This window comes from Carya illinoinensis, chromosome 6, assembly GCF_018687715.1.
Source record: "Carya illinoinensis cultivar Pawnee chromosome 6, C.illinoinensisPawnee_v1, whole genome shotgun sequence".
Lineage (NCBI taxonomy): Eukaryota > Viridiplantae > Streptophyta > Magnoliopsida > Fagales > Juglandaceae > Carya > Carya illinoinensis.
In genome coordinates, this window is record NC_056757.1 from 28,938,135 (window position 1) to 28,957,281 (window position 19,147).

Consider the following 19,147-nt stretch of genomic DNA (forward strand, 5'->3'; position numbering starts at 1 on the left):
AGCACGGATGGGCTCTTAGATGCGGAAAGGCCACCACTCTGCAATTCCATGCTGAACTGTAGGCCTTAGCGATGGGCTCTTAGAAGCGTAAAAGTCAGTCTCACAATCTCTTCACTCTCCTTGCCGGTGCCTGAAACCTCTTTCATGTTCGCTACAAGAAGACTCTCTTTTCTGTACACTCTTTTTAAAATAAATAAATATAAAGTTTATATAAAAATTTAATATTTTAATAGTAGATTTCATTATTTTTTTAAAAGAGTACACGACACATATACAACTTATGATCATATTTAGAATTACTCAAAGGATTAAGTTTTAACAACAGACACATCATATAAGTCATCAACATTCAACGATTTTTGTACCAGATTTTTGAGTAGTATGAAATGTGATACCGACGTGAGCATTTGAGATTATGCTAGTCTCTTTTGATATTGGGCTATCCAATTCAATCAAACAATTAAAAATGATCTAAATTGAAATACTTGTAATGTATAAACTCCAAGATTATTTTATTAGGAACACATTCTTTTATCAATGGTCTTAGAATCTGACTATATTTACCCTACATGCTTTGTTATAACAAAAATGCTATGCTCACTGATAAATGGGTTCTGATTAATTTTTTTTACTTAGTGATTAATGAAGTGTTTTTTAGTAATGTTGTGATTTAAAAAAAAAAAATCAAAATAAAAAATTTGTTCTTTCTCGAGACCGAGTTGGTGCTAACTGGCTAACTGCTTTTATTATAAACCCAAGTAAAGCTCATTTTGTTGCACAATCTCCCAACTTTCGTAGAGTTAATTAAGCAGAAATGCTAGTTACATTCAGTAACAACTCGAGAGAATTGTTCGATGAATCTAGCAGTACTCTTAATTAAGATGTCAACACCAATGCGGTGGGGGAGGAGGCTGATATCCATCATATTCATTGAAAATGTCTCTTGAATATGCATATGGCCAAAGGTAGTTGATAATTTTAATTAATGCTGCATGTTGGACTTTGACGTACAGCAACCTTGTTATGGGATGGGCATCGAGGGGGCAAAAAGAACTAAAAATGAAACGATCCCCACATCTGGAATTGGCCGACCACATTCAAGAATTTGAGAGACCTTAAGAAATAAAATAATGGCTAGGAGTCAGGAGTGGAGCATGCAAGGGGAGGCAAAACTTGTCACCAAGCTGGAAACGTGTGTTTGGCTGCTTCTCATGATGCTTCTGTTGACATCATAGTAGTAGTTGGATCATTAAAACTAGTAATTTTGTGCAATGAATTATCTAACTTTTATTCATTTCTTTAGTTTTGTTGGTCGGTATATCATGATGCCAGATGCTTTTCTTGTCTGGGTGACACTATTAAAATAATCGAACAGATAGCCACTCTCAATCCAAACCGAGTTAGTCTAAGAAACAAAGCAATTCATTGATATTTTGTTTGTTGGTTTTTGGTCAAATTGTCATGTGTATTATAACATAAAAATGTGTAAAGAAATTAAACAATGTCATAAAATACTCGACTTTGTTTCTCGTCACCCATAGACTATTATTTAATTAAGAAGGATAATCCCCATGCAGATTAATTTACCTTTGTCCCGGCCCATGAGAATCCAATTAAACGAACTGCACTAAGTTTATCGACCCATCAGTTTCATTTCAATGATGATTCATTTATTTCAATACCAAACAATCTTTGTGCTGGTATAACTGTTTATACATTCTCATAATAAATGCTAAATATCGCATATATTTTGTAAATGTTATATATTATGAGAATAACGACACAATGAATGTATATCTTGAAGAGAAATGTCTCAGCCGCAAAAAAATCACATAAAAGTAAATTTATAAATTAATATGATTTGATGTGGTACGTTAGATTATAAAATTAATTTTATTATAAAGTAGATCATATGAAATCACGTCAGTTTATGAGTTTACTTTTATGAAATTTCTTTATAATTATAAAGCACTTATCCATTTTAAATGATTTTATAAATCAATCATTTAAATACTTTCATTTTAAACTTGTTATTGATTTATATGCTTGTTGCCAATTTTTGAAATCAAGTCTGTTTGGAACTTGGATTCGGTCTAATTTTAAACTAAGTCTAACATCCAAACACTCAACTATCAAATTATTAAAATTGTCTCAATTCAAAACCTCTTTACACATGAGACCCACAACTTTTTTCAACTCAATATCTCTTTACATGTGAGACCTAAAACTTTTTTCAACTTCTTATTAACACATGATCTTAATATTCAACCACATATAAACTCATTTTAAGTGAATTTTATAAAATTCACTCAACCGTGTCAATTCATTACTATTAATAAAGAACTCAACTTATCTCAATTCAGCTCAATATTTAAAGTCATAATTTGGCAAACCAATATCACTTCTTTTTTGCCAACATCATTATTCATTTGTAGTCTTGTCAATTCATGTCATCTCCATGTGCATGAGAAATACTACCTCCACCTCACCTCCTTATAAGTTTGGGTTGTTGGAGGCATTAGGAGAGCCTTGTTGCTTAGGAGAACCGATAACAAAAATAATTTCAGAAAATATAAGAGTGATAACAAGCAGGAATTGATATCTAACAAAAGCCTCGTTATTTTCTCAACTCACAAGAACCTTAAAACCGAACTAGTTTCATGTGGAACAAAGCTGGCAGTTTGAGCACCGACGTTCCATTCAGTTTTCGACAAATGAATGCTATTCGTTTCCCTGTTTTTTTTTCTTTTTTTTTTTAAATGTAAATTGATGATGTTTGTACTATATAAAAAGATTGATCATGTGAACAAGAACATCATCATGAGTGTGTCGATCATTAATTTTGTTTTTTTCTCCCTTTTGGTAGTTGAACAATTGTGTGGGGTTGTTTGGTTAGGAACACTCTTAATTCATCTATCTAATTTAATTATTATAATTTTTTTAATTTTTACAGAAAATATAATAAATAATTTAACTTTTTAAATTTTAAAATAAAAATTATATTATACAACTCAAGCATAAGCTAACACTGAAATGGATCATTTTTTTATTTTTTATTTTTGTATTTTACATGCCAATTCTTTTCTCGCCTGTGTAAATCTTGATAAATATTTACTTTTTTAAATATACTGCTTTATTATTTGTGATTTTTATTTATTTATTTGATCATATATAAGAGAAGAAACGTAACTTGTTGCTTTTTGTTAGGAATCACGTTCAAATTATCTTTATTAATTGCAATATAAATATTTTAATTAAAAAATTATATAAAAATAAATTTAGAAACAGATATAATTTAACATGATAGGTTAGATTATAAAATTATTTTTATTTTAAAATAAATTTAATATATAATATAAAATCATATATTTTTTTATAAAAAAACTTGTGTCGTTTAAGAATGGTGTTGAAACATGAAAGTTGGAAAAAAGTATTCCGTGACTTACACCTCACTTCTGCGGTGGCATGCGCGTTGACATTGGATCGTGTAAGCCTCTGCCGGTGGATTTGTTTTTATTTTGGCGTGCTGCAGCCTGCCGTTGCGTGCTTATGAACAGAACAAGAAAAGGAAAACAAGCTAATTCACACTCTTTTTTATTCTTTTTTATAAATTATTTATTTGATCTAATTATTACAATTTTTTAATAAAAAAATTTAACTTTTTCAAATTTTAAAATAAAAATTATATTAAATAATTATATTTTAATAATATTTTATTCAATTTTTAATTTTTATCTCATCTCGTCTGTATAACCAAACGAAATCTTAGAACGTATCTAGATGAAGATTTATCGATATTTTATATGTTTAACTCAATATTTGCAAGGGCTCAAGAAATGCAAAATATACACAAGATTAATGTTAGATATAATCTTAGAGTGTGAAAGTTTTCACACATTTCTTTTAAAAAAAGTAGAGTTCACAGTTGAAAAACTGATTTTTATATAGAGAAAAAATATTTGCAACTGTCACGTAATAATTTTGAAAAAAATGAATAAAATATAAAACCCACATGACAAAAATTAATTTTTTAATAATAGATTCTACTATTTTTCAATATGATTATGCAGCATTTATAAATTTAATGATTATATATAAAATTACTCGTTTGTATATAGCTTTCAGATTTATTCATTTTTATCAAAAAGTGCGCGAGACTTATCCAGATTTATTCATTGTTTCTCTATAGACAAAGTCTCCTAAATTTAGATTAGTACATACTTGGGTAAGTGGATAGGTCAAGATCATGGGATAGGTATAATTGTTTTGTGACTTTTGCACGTTCAAACACACAAGTCCAATTTTGTCTCCTGTCATTTTAGATGAAATAGTCTTTATAAGCTTTCTCAAATTTTGCACGAAAATGTAACAAAGTTGGCTTTTTGAAAAGAGACATCTTAGGACTTATTTCCTTTGTGCAACCTTCTAAATCCTACTTGAATCTAAATACTTTTTGTTATATTAATTATGTAAAATATTTAGAAACAAATAAATTATATAAAATAGTCTCACAAACTGATATGTCATGATATGATTTTTCAGATTATAAAATTATTTTTATCATAAAAAAAATTTAATAGATTATATGAATCTACGTCAGTTTATGAGATTATATTTATGTAATCTCTTTATGACTATAGCAATATTTATTAATTAATATGACTGATATCCGTTCTAATAATGTATTTGGTATGTTAATAAATCAACATTAACGTCACTTGGAAAAAAAGTGGTACTAGAATGGAAAGCAAGTACTCGATATTAAATTGTACGTCCTATGACATTATCATTGATACCATTAAATGGATTATTTATTTTTCAAACTCATTAAAAATAGATATACGTGCGATCCATATATAAAGGCAAACAAACATTATTAGAGTAAAAGTGGCATCAACTATATATTATGACCTTCGTTTAATTGGTGAGCAATGATATTTCAAAGTCTTTATACTATATATAATCTATATAGTATAATTTGATTTATAAAATGTTAAATTTAAATTTTATCTTTTAAATTAAATTATATCACGTGATTAGTGTGTGATGTAAAAATTTTTAAATATAATTTCATCTAATTCATACAGGAGGAGGAGATAAAATATCTTAGTCCCAAAGTGACTTTCCAGTCCAAAGTTAGGGGCCTTATTAGGAGGAAAGAAAGAGATAGGAAATGAGGGGACGAAAGGCTAATGAAGTAAAAGTGTGTTAGGAAGAAAAGAGGAGAAGGGACATAAACAAGAGATAATGTGACACAAATGAAGAATGGGCAGAGGATAAAAGAAAAGGACTAGACTACTTCACGGAAAATTCCAATTTTGAGACTTCTTCCAGACTGTGACTCGTCGATTTCGACTTCTTTTTTAACTTATTCAACCTCACGACCAAAGCACTAACGATAGGGCCTCCTTCAGAAATTGGATCTTTAATCCTTATTGTATAGCGATGATAAGAGATCATGAGAGGCTGTAAAACAATAATAGTATAGTAGATTCTCCTATTTCTAAAGCTTTGTGGATGTAGGCATTAAACCAAATTATGTAAATCTGGATATCCCAATTTCTTTTATTTTTTTTGTATTTATTTTCTAATTTATTGCTATGAATGTACGAACTGATATTGTTCCGTTGCACTAGATCACTATTGAGAGCTCTACACTACATCAATCTAGGCCACAATCACTATAACGAGTTGGAAATGACTATTTCTTCAATTGACTTATACGACTTGTGAGCATTAACACGTACATAGCTCAAGTTGGAGATAAAAATATCCAAATTAAATCCATCAAAGTCGATCAAGATCCAATGTCCAGGCCATTAGCAATTCCATTTCCACTTCGAAAAAATTATTATATATTCTAAAAGAAACGATGTGATTTATCTTTCTATCATTAATTTATCAGTAAAAGTTAATGTGACCATGGTGCTAAAATAAAAAATATTCATAATTTATTTAAAAGAAAAATGATATTTACGGTCATAGAGTGTGCTAATTCCACGTAATTATTTTGAAAAAAATAGATAAATATAAAATTTAAATATTTTTTTAATGATAGACCCAACTTTTTTTCAAATGAACCTACATGACTTGTAATAGTCTTGTATAATTTAAGATTTTATCTAATATTATTCTTATAAACATGAATTAGAGGTGAGGCCCTTTTAAAAATGAAATAGAATTGAAAATAATAATATTTTTCATTAAATAATAATATTTTTCATTTGAGATTTTGTCATTTCATTCGTATCTTTTACTAAAATATATTTCAAATAGCTTTATATGCTTACCATTTAAGAAAAAAAAAATGTGATAACATTTAAGATGAATCGTAATATATTTTAAAATAAATAAATTAATTAAGTTTTTTTTTATAACTAGTTGCTATCAAACGATCCAAGAGATAAAGTATATTGACTAATCATTAGTTAACATTTAAATCCATGATATTTCATATTTATATTACTTATTTTGTAATTTTTAATTTGATGAAAGAGTAAATTATATAGAGTTTTACTACATATAATCATTTTTATATACTCATTGCACAATCATACTCTACTGATATAATTGTCAAAATAATTATTCTACATTAAAAAAATAACGTAGCCAATCACATTAATATAATGTATAAAAACTACGTTAAAGTAGCTGTATATAGAAATTTTGAATTATATAAGATGTAGAGTTAATGAGATATATAAAAGTATAAAACATGTACTAGAGTAATTTTATAGCATTCGAATAATTATAAATAAGTAATTCTATATATAATCGTAAATGACGTAAATTTCGTGTAATTATTTTGAAAAAGTGTGAGATTTACTATTAAAAAATTAAAATTTTTTTTATTTGAATTCTATATTTTATTCATTTTTTCAGAACAATTACACGACGATGGTATAATTTACGGTTGTAAATATATTTTATTATTATTAAATACTATAAAATTTGATTTATATATTTTATTTTTTTAGAGAAATGATATAATAGTTGTGAATGTGTAAATATTATAAAGTCATTTAAAAAAAATAAAGTTTGTTAATAAGTAATTAATTTTTTATTATGTAAATATTATATTTACTAATTTTAAAAAAAATAATTATACGGTATTTCTCTACTCAAAATAACTATTATTTTTTTTATTTTTTTAATCACATTTTTCCGTTACTTGTAGGCAGTAGGCAGGTCAAAAGTCAGATATCGTTAATGAGCAGCTCTGGGATTCTCAGAATCTGACACAGCAGCCTTATAAAACCAGGAGGCTCCACATTTATCTCCCACTGTCTGTCTCGCCGTCCTGTTTTCCCGGCCAACCGTGTCACAAGAAACAAACGAACAAGCAGGCAGTCCCTTCCTCCGTCGATTACACTTGAGGTTTGACTTCTGTGAGGCAGAGATCAGGTTCTCCGACATCAATGTCAGACTTACTTCGAAATATATTTTAAGGGTCAAAGCCTCTCCTCAGAAGGGATTTTTACAGCGCGGAAGTCGAGTCTAGTCTGGGAGATCCTGTACGGATTATATAAGTTGAAGATACTATTGGGGTGGGGGAGAGAGAATGATTCTTTTTTCTTTCTTACGGGGGGTAGAATGATTTTCCGGGAATCAAGATGGAAAAGGAAAAGTGGTTGCGCAGTGGTGAGTGATAAATTATGTAAAGAGCGGTGGAAGAGGTAGCGAGTAATATGTGTGCGAAATTAAATGCGATAGCTAACAATATTAATTAGGGGGCCGTTGTTGCACATCTCTCTGTTCTATCAGATAGTATTAATTGCAGAGAGGTGCCTCTCCCCTCCCCTCCCTTCTGTTCTCCTCTCCTCCTCTCCCAGGTGTGAGTTGACCATTCATCAGGCTTTCCTAGATAAAAATAAATAAATATAAGCTTCTTTATAACTAAAATCTCTCCCTCTCGAAGCTGGCTACATGCGTGCATACTCTTCTTCTCCTTCCTCTCGCCGGCTTGGGCTTTGATTGATTTCCAGTTCAATTAAAAGGATGGGATGTCTTTCTCTCGGCTTCTCATCCACCTCAGGTTGTCTCTCTCTCTCTCTCTCTCTCTCTCTCTCTCTCTCTCTCTCTCTCTCTGTGCCTGTTTACGATCTGAGAGAATGACTATTTGATCAGTTGTTCCTTATACCGCTGATCATAAAACGTTTCATTTTCTTTTTAATTTGTTGCTATTTTTTTTTATCATATTGTTTTTCATTCTCGTGGGTCTGTGAGTAGGGTGGCACCGATTCAGATCTTTGATATTCTGCCAATTTGATTTTTATCGATTTTTGGCATAAGAAGAAGTGAAACCCATCTAGGATTTTCTCTGTTAGTTTTTGGATTTCGCGTCTGTTTTTTTCTTATTATGCCTTGTGTCCAATCAGCGATTCAGAGGTATCAGACAAAACGATGGTTGGAATTTGAACTTTGAAGTTCATACTAATATTTAATTTTTTTCAAGGGTTATGATATCGCTGTTGAAAAATCACGAAAGCTTTCGAGTTCAACTTTTTCCCTGTCTGTAAGTACATTGAGAACCGGCTCTAGATTCCACATAATCAACCTAGAGTTTCCCTCTCCGTCTACCATGGAGTCATTTCCTTGGATCTATTGCTGTATGACACTGCTCCTGTTGCATTAAACCGAGACATGTTTTTAAAAAAAACTAAAATCAGAAGTTTCATTGAGGCTTGGTTTGCTTTTAAATTCAGTATTGTTTAATGTTATTTCTGCTGAAAACTCAGAAAGATGCATATGTCTTCTTGTCTTTACTTACAATCATGACTGTTTAACTGAAAATTGGATATTCTAGATAAACACTTTTAAATTTAGCAACAACCAGTGATAGAAAGCTATGATTTCTCCTTTTCTTTAAGTTAAAGAGTTAATTGGTGGCATTTTATTATATATAATGGATTTGGGTTGGTGGTTACATCCAGGATCGTGTAACTTTTTAATGATAATGTGCGCGTAGCCTTAATCCATCTTTTCCGTCGAAAGATGTTCTAAAAGAGTTATGTTTCCAGTGCTGTGCGTTCCCGACCCATGTTTTACATTCTTGGTCTTACCTGTTCTGTTGCATCGCTAGATTCACGCAGTTTTTCCAGTTTCTGAGACTTTTGATGAGACCTTTTTCATCAGTTGATGTAGAATATATGAAACCTGGATTTGGTTATGGTTTGTTATAGTGCAGCGAGCCATTGAGATCTTGTTGTTCTTTCTTTGAACTTGAACATCAATATGTCAATTATTTCTTTCTTTATGGATTTTTAATTGAAGAAGGCTATCTTACGTAATTTGGCTTGCATTTTGATGGGCAGGGTCGCTTAGTTGATTAAACTTACCAGAGCTATTGTAAGCTTGAAGTCTCACACACAGTTGCTTCAGGAATTTATTCCATCTTTCCCTTCCCTATAGGCATGAAACTTGGTAATAACATAGTTTTCCCTCTCATTGGAGTTTATTTTTATATTTTGTAAGTCCTGCATCTGGCACATACTTTTTCTTTCTCCACATTACAATTAGCCAGCCCTATGTTGTACAAGAGTGGGGAGAGTATGTTGTCTCAGTGCTGGTAGCGTAAGCAAGTTTGATATAGGCCATTTATGTACTTAAATTCTCTCCCTTGATCAATGGAGTATTCACTTGAGAATCCAACTTCTTTGAGGTGGGTTTATTTCGTGCATTGTTAGATGAATTTGGTGAACTAATGATGCTAACATGGCTGTAAAACTAATTCTGTTAAACCATGCACTGTGTATGCCCCTGTTCGTTTTCCTTTGCCATTATTAAACGTCTCAGAATGAGCTAGTATAACTTTCTTTTAGGCCAAGGCACTTTTGGTCTTACTTTTTCATGAAGTACATTTTCAAACTCCAAAAGTCACTGGATTCATTTTGTGAGTCCTTAATATCTTCCTGGTTTCATTTTCACTAGCATTCCAACACTTAATTTATTTGCAGATAGTGAGCCAGTGCTTTCCCAGTCAACTCTTGGCCATAAGACTGATTCAAAACCTTTTGAATACAATAACAATGTCCTGGCTTCTGCTATGAAGTCTCAAAATCTGATCATAACAGAAAATCAGGAGAGGCTTTCAAAGGGCACTGAGAGAGATGCAGTGCGATTACCATATGCCATAAATGGCAGAGATGGTTGGACAGCCATAAAATTTGATTGTTCCATGAGCATGGATGATTTGAAAAATGAAAGTGAAGATGAGGTCAGAGATTTTGTTGCATCACATACCCATTCTTCCAGAAAAACAGGATTTTTTGACAAGGATTCGGATATTGTTATGGACAAAGGTGTTATGGAATGTGAATTGCCAGAGTTGACAGTTTGCTACAAAGAGAATGGTTACCATGTTGTCAAAGACATCTGCATTGACGAGGGAGTGCCTTCCCAGGAGAAGATCCTGTTTGGGAGTGGCAGAGATACGAAAACTGTGCTCATTGTTCATCCTCCTGAGAAGGATCAAAGCAAAGGATTGTTGAAAGAAAAACAAGGCACTGAGATTTACAGTCCAGATGAATTAATGTTTTCGTCAGAAAATGATTCGAAGAAGAATTCAGCTAATCAATTCGATTCCAAGGATTTGATACAGACAGAGGAAGATGCCACTGAGAGTGTTCTGATTGATGCCACTGAAGAAAGGCTTTTACCTGGAAATAAGCTTCCAATGCTGGAGAGGGACAAGTGTGCTTCCCACTTAAATTGTTTGAACATTGACAGCAAAGACGTGGAACAACATCCCTTTCAGGTATGCATCTCAGAGTCGAAACTATTGTGTGATATACCATAACAAATAATGATAAATTCATTTCCACCTTTGTATGAAATCAACTATTTTGGCACCGTTTTTCATGTTTTCATGTTAGTAAATAAGTTCCCTTTCATTGGATGCTTTTCTCTTCCCCAACTGGGAACCATACTACTTGCACGAAACTAATTACTGGGGGATATGAAGTTCCCCTAATTGCCGTACATCTGAAGAGGGGAAAAAACTAGTTTAAAAACAAAAAACAAAATTTCAATGATCAGAAGTTGATTAGTTGGAGATGTGATCATCGAGTCTCCAAACAATAACAATACAAATTGTTCATGGTAATGGTCACATTGAGGGAGGGACGGGTAGCACTAATAGTCCCTTTGGCTGCAAGCTGAAAATTCAGTTTGATGTTGGGGGAAATCCTGCTTATGCTTGGGAGAGTTGTGTTTGAGGATGCATGATTCTAATGGTTTAAATGCAGGTCTCTGGTGAAAATGTAATCTTGGCTAGCCCTGCTTTGGTGTCTGGAGTGGAAGAATCAAACAATAGTGGCAGGATTTCAAAGTTGGCAAGCTCAACTTCGGTTTATGGAGCGAAAGAATCTAACAATAGTGCTGTGGATTCTATGTTGGCAGGCCCTGCTCTGGTTTCTTCAGCCGAAGAAACAAACCACAGTACTGGGGCTCAAATCTTGGCAACTCCTAATCTGGTTTCTGCAGCTGAAGAATCAAACAATAGCAGTCCTGTCAATGAGTTTTTTTACAATAGCAAGCAGGAAAGAGGAAGCATCACTTTCGATTTGGACTCTTTAGCACCTGCAGCTAGTGCCAGACAGGAGGAGGGTCCTGAAACTCAAAATACGTCCAAGTTTGAAAATTTTATTTCTGATGCTCATACAGATTCGAGGCAACTTCATCATTTTCAGGGAGAGACAAGTTTTTCTGCGGCAGGTCAGGGAGAGGAAAATTTTCCCGTGGTGGGTACCTTGTCAAGTCTTATAAATTACTCTGGTCCAACAGCTTACTCTGGCAGTGTCTCTCTTCGCTCAGATAGCAGCGCCACCAGCACGCGTTCCTTTGCCTTTCCCGTGTAATTTACTGTACACTTGTTGTTATTCTCCTTGTGTATGCTTTCCATATAATCAGATTTAGTACTAACGCATTGAAATTGGTTGATCATGTCTACAGATTACAGTCTGAATGGAATAGCAGTCCAGTGAGAATGGCCAAAGCTGACCGGAGACATTTGGTTAAGCATAAATGTTGGAGGAAGGGCTTTCTTTGCTGTAGATTCTGAATGAATGCTTCTTTTCCATCCATAGGTTTAGAATCTGATTTTATATGTGCAGCCTTGGTGTCTATTTGTGCAGTAGGGATTAAGTATCATGCATGAAAGTTGAGATGTAATTAGCAATTTCTTATAATTTTCTGATTATCTGCATCTTTATTTTCCCTCAACAATTAGTCAATATAAATTATTTTTTGGTTTTTGTTTCCTTGTAGGGGTTTATTCTCACTGCTAGTAATTCATTCAAAAACATTAATAGTCTGTTTTCACAACTATTCTGATCTCATTTCATCTAATTATTACAACTTTATCAAATTTTTACACAAAATAAAATAAACAATTTAACATTTTCAAATCTCAAAACAAAAATAATATTAAAAAAATATTCTAACAGTTTTTTATTTAATTTTTATGATCTCAACTCATCTCATTTCATCTGTAAAGTTGGTTGGATTGAACGAGGTCCTTTGCAGACACAGAGCATCATTAGTCTGTCATCAATGACCAACATGCATCTACTAATTCCTATCTATGGAATTGCATGCATTCCCCTCATTTCTTTATATTGACTTGAAAAATTAAAGATCTCTTTGAAGTTTGGAGACTATATATGTTTTCAGTTCCCTTTCATCAAGTACAAAGGGGGAAAAAAAGTGGATAAGTTACCATTTAAAACATTATTCCCCTAATCAATTAGTATACTTGTTTGCAATCTTTTCACTATACCCTCAAAATCTTCATTTTAGCAGTACCTCAAATTATTAATATATATTTTAATTCGTTCTTTTCTTTGAGATCTATATATCCATTAAGTGATCATGGAGCGAATGGCAACTTGTAATTTCAAATTGGGAGTAAGTGATAATTTTGTTAGTTTATGGTCACGTTTGGATTGAGAAAGACGCTCAATCCATCTTAACTCAACATTACAATTTTTACGAATTTACATATAAAATATAATAAATAATTTAATTTTATCAAATTTTAAAACGAAAATAATATTAAAAAATAATATTATAATAATATTTTATTTAGTTTTTAACTTTTATTTAAAATTATTTTATCTCATCTCACTGTACAAACCTTACCTAAGTAAAGAAAAAAATAGTAGTTGAAGAGGTGGAGTGCTGGAGTTTCCCATTAAAACACCAAAAGAAAAACAAAAAACAATTAAAACTTGTTGCCGAGCACAAATCATGGCGTTGTGTCATTGCCCCTTGGAAGCGTGAAGGAGACTTTAAACACTTCAACACCCTAACAATTAAATGTATCAATATGGTACGTGAACTGGACTGCATCCCTTGAGTTGTGGAAAAGTAGAGGGGATCATGATAATTTTGAAGCACATCACCCATGAAATATTCTCTTTCACCGTTGATCGGTTCCTCATCCTTATCATAAATTAGGATGAGAGAAACTGAGGCCGGTCCCACTGTATTAGGTGATAAAACCAACGACCCCTGCAAGGGCGGGAAGCTCCTTAAAAGGGACGAGATTTCCACGGACTTGTACTCGTTTTGGAACTCTCTATTTTGTGCTTTGTGTACTCTGTGCTCTCTCTCTCTCTCTCTCTCTCGTGGGAGGTTTCCTCCCTTGGTTATTATAAATCAAACCCATTTCCTCCTTTTGCTGATATAGAATCAATTCCACACCCTTACAGCTAGTCTTTCATGCAAGCGGCCTCCTAGCTAGTATAGTAATGGGGCTGATAGTTATGACTACGCTGTGTGTTCTCCTCTTGGCCTTGCTTACACCATCTGCTTCTCTGCCAATTCGGGCCCAATCACCATATGAAAATGGTAATCTCTCTCTCTCTCTCTCTCTCTCTCTCTCTCTCTAAATGTTTACAATCTCATTACTTTGCATTACGAGCAGCCAATGAAGTTCAGCGTGACTCTCTCCCTGCACTGCCAAGGAAGATCAGACTCTTTGAGGTAAACATAGGAACCAGCCATTTGTTATATAAGAATCTTGTCAGGTAAAAAACTTTTCTAAACATCTCTGCACTGCCATTAACTTCATTCTTCTCTTATTTCCTGAACATCAGGATAAAGGATATCGAAGTCAAGATCATTTCCAAACATACAATGGACAAAAGGAATATGTTGCAGGTGATAAACTATAGATTTCTTCTCGCTCGAAACCAACTTCCAAATGGATCAAGTAGCACAGCTTTGTTTATTTTCTTTTCCAATCCAACTACTAAATGATATGTTTGTGTTAGAAACTTTATTGTAAGATCAAACCTTAGCCTGAAAGCTTTAGCCTTGCTCCGCCTCCCATCATGTTGTAGTTCTCTTTCGTTAGATTCGCCAACCACATTCTCAGCAGAATACTCTCGGGTGTCGTGCGTGACCATGACATGAACATTCTTCCCATATTTCTATTTGGGTCAATATATAAATAGCATATGATATTGGCTTTATCTATGCCTTAAAAACAGTACAAGACGTACATGTCCTTATACTGATGATCTGGTACTGTACCTTTTTCAGGGCTCCAGGACACAGAAACGAAACTAGCATTTCCTCCCTTGCATGCACAATTTTACCTTTCTTTTCTTTTATAGATTTGAGTACTTTTTCCATTTTTTTTCCCCTATAATCATCAAATACCAGAAGAGTTCATTCAACAGGCCGGCATTACTTTCTTGTTGGTAACAACGGCTACTTTAACTACTATAGATCAAGGAATATTAATTTGTAGAAGCAGAAGCATCAGAACGTGTGTGTATTTCAGATAATTAACAGTAATTTATTTCGTAGCTCATAGCTAGGGAAAAGGCGATCCTCTTTACATCCCCAGTATATGTAATGTTGTCTGTCTTGCTTCGGGACAGATACGTACAGATCAAAAAGTAGGTTTTAGTTATGTTTAATTACAACTCATTTTTATTATTTAATGTGAAATGCACAGGCAAGTCGTACGACAAAGATGAGCAAGTGATGGTGCATGGGCATGGGAGGCAAGGGACAAGGCAGGAATGGGTGGATCAGGGAGCAGAAACTTCCCCATTTTACACAATGGATTATACCCATGTCAGAAGACGACGCCACATTCATAACAAGTCCATGCCAGTTGCTCCATGAAACATGGGAGAAGATGTCGGATTTCCTTCCCGGAGCAGAGAACACACATTTCTTGTTAATTGGATACAGTTTTGCAAAACTAAACATCATCATGTTTATTGTAATTAGGGAAATGAGGAATGTTTTGTCTTCTTCTATATATTCATGAGGTTTGTGGCCGACACAAAGGAGCAAAACCCTAGGAGTTGTTAGAAACAAGAGGTTCTTTGTCTTTCCTACTTTTTTCTTGCTAGTCAAATGTACGTGGGGTTAGAAACCCAAGTACATTAGGACGGTGTCACGATCGAGTTGCATGCAAATTACGGTCAATCTTTGTACTAGCTAGATGGAGGGAAACCGAAGTTTGAAGGGAGCTTGAGTTGTTAAACAAGTTTTGTTTATGTGGTGAAAGTGGGTATAATTAATTGACCATTAACCTCGTTTAACGTAGTACGTACCCTGCGTTGTCACGCCATGCGACCTTTCGATGGTGCGGCGATAGATTTGAGCGTGATTTTAATTATATATTTTAAAGTTATAGGTGGCGTATTTATTTTGAAAAAATATAATTAAATTTAAGATTCACATAATTTCTTTTTTTTTTTTTGATAATGAATCGATTTTTTTTTTAAAAAAATATGCAATGCTTACATAATTCATAACTGTATCTAACATTACTTTTTAAGTATTAATTAGTTTTAAAATTACTATATTCTCAAGTTAGAATGTAAATCATATGATCATTCACGTTACCTAACTTGTAATATTTGATTTGTAACTTTCAGATTAATTTTAAATTTTATTTTTCACGTCAAATTATGACATATAAATATATACATGTATATGTATGAGTTCTTTTATTTATAATGTAGTACTTGACAAACTAAGAATCTACGCTATTTGGAGTTGATCATATGTAAGAAGGATAATAATAAGGTTACTATCCTTCTATTATCTATTTATAATTCTTCTTGTATTTATTTTTTAATTTTTAATTTTATTTAATGATTAAGAAAGTGATTATTAATAAAATTATATATATTTTTTAATTTTTTTAATGATTAAGGATATTAAAAAAATACTTAAAAGAAAATGATAAAAAAAAAAAAAAAACTTCAAATACATTATAAGTAGTAAGTGGGTAGTAATAGAGTAATGGTTAAAAACTTTAAGAGTAATGCTATATATAATATAGAGTGCGCAAGTGTCGTGTAGTTGTTTTAAAAAAGAATAAGGTCTATTATTAAAAAATTAATTTTTTATGTGGATCTCGTATTTATTTAATTTTTTCAAAATGATTATGCGGCACTTGCATACTCACGTGCATCGATTTATGATTTCTCAAACTTTAATTATAATTATTTTTCAATTTGTGATTTAAGCAGTACTATATATATAGATCGAGATGGGACAAACATACCATAAGATAATAATAATATACATTTAAGAAACTCGAGAGAGAAAACTCCAAATTAGTTGTGAAAATGCTACCCCCAAATTATATATATTTTTCAAGCAATGAGTAAACCAATATATCATCAGCAAGATAATGGTGGTGTAACACTCACAAAATTTTTATTAATTCTTACAAAATTCGTATAATAATGATATATTGTACCATTTTACACAATATTAAACCCTATACGCTAATAAGGTTTAATATAATAGTAATAATTTACAATAAAAAGAGATTTATAATATGATGAATCACATTTAAATCATGTCAATGTATAAAATTTGTGTGTGACACCAAATATTTTTATTTATTCTTATCTTATTATATTGACATGATATTATTTAGTAATTTTTAAGTTTATTATTTTTAAAAGCTTATAATTAATCTGATTCTTGATAGGTGATATGATAAGGCTTTTACGTATTGTAGTGATCACAAAAATTTTATAAAAATAAATTTATAAATTGATGTGGTTTTACATGATATATTAGATATATTTAATAATAAAAATAATTTTATAATATAATATGATATCAATTTAAATAATTATTTTATGAATTTATTTTTATGAAATTTATTTATAATTAAAATACTTCAAATTTGTATAATATAAGTACACTACAACAAAAAACATTTTTTGGGATGAAATTACTTTGGGACGAATTGAAAATCGTCCCAAAAAGTGAGAATTTGGAACAAAATTTGAATTTCGTTCCAAAATGACGACGGTCATGCCAGACCGTTCGAACGGTATTCTTAGGGACGAAATTTTTTGTCCCAAATAAGTTAACCGTTCGACCGTTAATGATTAACCCTTCGAACGTTTAATTTTTATCGTTTGAACGTAATATTGGCGCGATAGGCAAAATTATTTTGGAGGAAAATTGATAAACCGTTCGAACGGTAAACAATAACCGTTCGAATGATGCATATTCACCGTTCAAACGTTATTTGAATCGGTCGAACGGTGACAGGGTTTTAATTTTTTAAGTTTTTTGCCAAATTATATTTAGATTCACTAGTAATTATAAAAATTGGTTAATTAAATAATATGAATAATCTAAATTAAGAATTAGTTTAGAAAATATAAAACAGTACTATTTCATACTTAAATACTGAATTTACAAAACACAAAATATTGTCCATACAAAAAACAGGAAATAAATAAATAAAATATATCATAAAGTAATTAAGACTCCAAATCTTTGCACACTTCCTCGACTGCAGCTATACGTTCCTCTATTTGTGTCAGTCGAGTACTGATGGTGACTTGAGTCGCAGACATGGCAGCAAACTCTGTACGAAGCTCAGACACAGCAGAATGGATCTCCATACGCACTGCATCGATCACTGCTGATGTCTGCTCGCTGATCGCTGCACGCACTATGTCAGCCATCTCCTCACGAGTAACACTGTGGACTGATGCCTCGGCCCGTGTAGATGTCTCTGCAACTGCAGCTGAGACTCCATGATCTCCCGGCTGTGCATCTCTGTGAGGATCAACTGGTTCTGGAACATGTGCACGAAAACGCAGTCTCGAGTGTCCCGTGCTGCGTGAGAGGGTGGTGCTGTTTATCGGTCCCATCGGCTCCCGTTTACACTCAGCAACATCTGGCACAACACCAACACATAGTAGATACCGGGTGATCAGGACTCCGAATGGTAGTATATCCATCGAAATGTACCGAGATTCTGATCGAATCCTATCGAATATATACCCCACCAAGTCGATAGGAATGCCACGAGCGACCCGTATCATAAATTTCGTCCGATCAATGCCAACTTCTGTCTTGTGCTGCCGAGGGTCAATGTTATTGGCAATTATCAAATTTAATATCTTAAATAAAGAAGATAAATCTACCTGTTTGATGCTCTTCGTCCCGTCATACGGTGGAGCATCTGGACCGACAATCAAATCCCTCACCTCGTGATCAGCAAGGGTATCGACCTCATCAGTATAAACTAATGCCTCCTCCTCAGCTGTCTCCGCCTCAACTGAAGGATCAGACTCTCTAGGCACCACATTCGGATATGCATCTGGCAGCCTAGGAATACCGAGATGCTCAGCAAGTCCATCTCGTGAAAATACAACGGGTACTCCTCGGACAGTGATATTGTAGGCCCCAGAATCATCTGCGCTGGCACTGCCGAGTTCTCTATAGAACTCAGCAACAATGTCAATGTAGGAGATTGGCTCCCATGCTTCCTCCCGTTCATCCAAGATAGGTCCCCAACCACTATCACTGAATATTGAGGGCAATGAATGACCCTCCCAGAGAAGACTCTGGAAATCAGAAATCTTCACCGGTCGCTCCAGTGAAACTGTCCTCTCCCGAACTGGACCACTACTACTCTCACCAAGATTGCGTCGCTTACGTGCCGGTCTAGAAGTAGACATTATAATCAACCTGAAATTTATAATTACAAACTAGATATATAACATTAACAAGAAAAATACAATAAATAACTATTTACAGACTAGATAAATAACATTAACAACATTATCAACAATAAATATATTTCTCAATATCAATATTAATAATATAAATATAAAATTAAAAACCGTTCGAA

At 32.8% G+C, this 19,147-nt stretch overlaps 2 protein-coding genes across 3 annotated transcripts; both read left to right on the forward strand.

Moving 5' to 3' along the window:
• Positions 1-7,209: 7,209 nt before the first annotated feature.
• LOC122313741 lies at positions 7,210-12,260 on the forward strand. Of its 2 annotated transcripts, XM_043128954.1 has the most exons (5): positions 7,210-8,035; positions 9,315-9,423; positions 9,957-10,756; positions 11,247-11,854; positions 11,953-12,260. In XM_043128954.1, the coding sequence occupies exons 2-5, from the start codon at positions 9,414-9,416 to the stop codon at positions 12,059-12,061; spliced, it is 1,527 nt and encodes a 508-aa protein (XP_042984888.1). In that variant the 5' UTR covers positions 7,210-8,035; positions 9,315-9,413; the 3' UTR covers positions 12,062-12,260. The 2 variants fall into 2 exon arrangements, with proteins under 2 accessions (XP_042984888.1, XP_042984886.1); XM_043128952.1 differs by lacking the exon at positions 9,315-9,423.
• A 1,323-nt stretch (positions 12,261-13,583) lies between these two features.
• Positions 13,584-15,531, forward strand: LOC122314337. Its single transcript, XM_043129853.1, has 4 exons — positions 13,584-13,851; positions 13,928-13,986; positions 14,100-14,163; positions 14,969-15,531. Exons 1-4 carry the CDS (start codon positions 13,752-13,754, stop codon positions 15,139-15,141), a joined length of 396 nt encoding a protein of 131 aa, XP_042985787.1. The 5' UTR covers positions 13,584-13,751; the 3' UTR covers positions 15,142-15,531.
• Positions 15,532-19,147: the final 3,616 nt, after the last annotated feature.

What these genes read in the sequence shown, in the direction of transcription:
- LOC122313741 (XM_043128952.1), top strand. Translation starts at nt 7,999, where the DNA reads ATGGGATGTCTTTCTCTCGGCTTCTCATCCACCTCAG. An exon ending in CGGCTTCTCATCCACCTCAG is followed by an intron (nt 8,036 to 9,956) that starts GTTGTCTCTCTC and finishes ATTTATTTGCAG; the next exon opens with ATAGTGAGCCAGTGCTTTCC. An exon ending in CGTTCCTTTGCCTTTCCCGT is followed by an intron (nt 11,855 to 11,952) that starts GTAATTTACTGT and finishes TCATGTCTACAG; the next exon opens with ATTACAGTCTGAATGGAATA.
- LOC122314337 (XM_043129853.1), top strand. Translation starts at nt 13,752, where the DNA reads ATGGGGCTGATAGTTATGACTACGCTGTGTGTTCTCCTCTTGGCCTTG. An exon ending in CCAATCACCATATGAAAATG is followed by an intron (nt 13,852 to 13,927) that starts GTAATCTCTCTC and finishes CATTACGAGCAG; the next exon opens with CCAATGAAGTTCAGCGTGAC. An exon ending in GGAAGATCAGACTCTTTGAG is followed by an intron (nt 13,987 to 14,099) that starts GTAAACATAGGA and finishes CCTGAACATCAG; the next exon opens with GATAAAGGATATCGAAGTCA.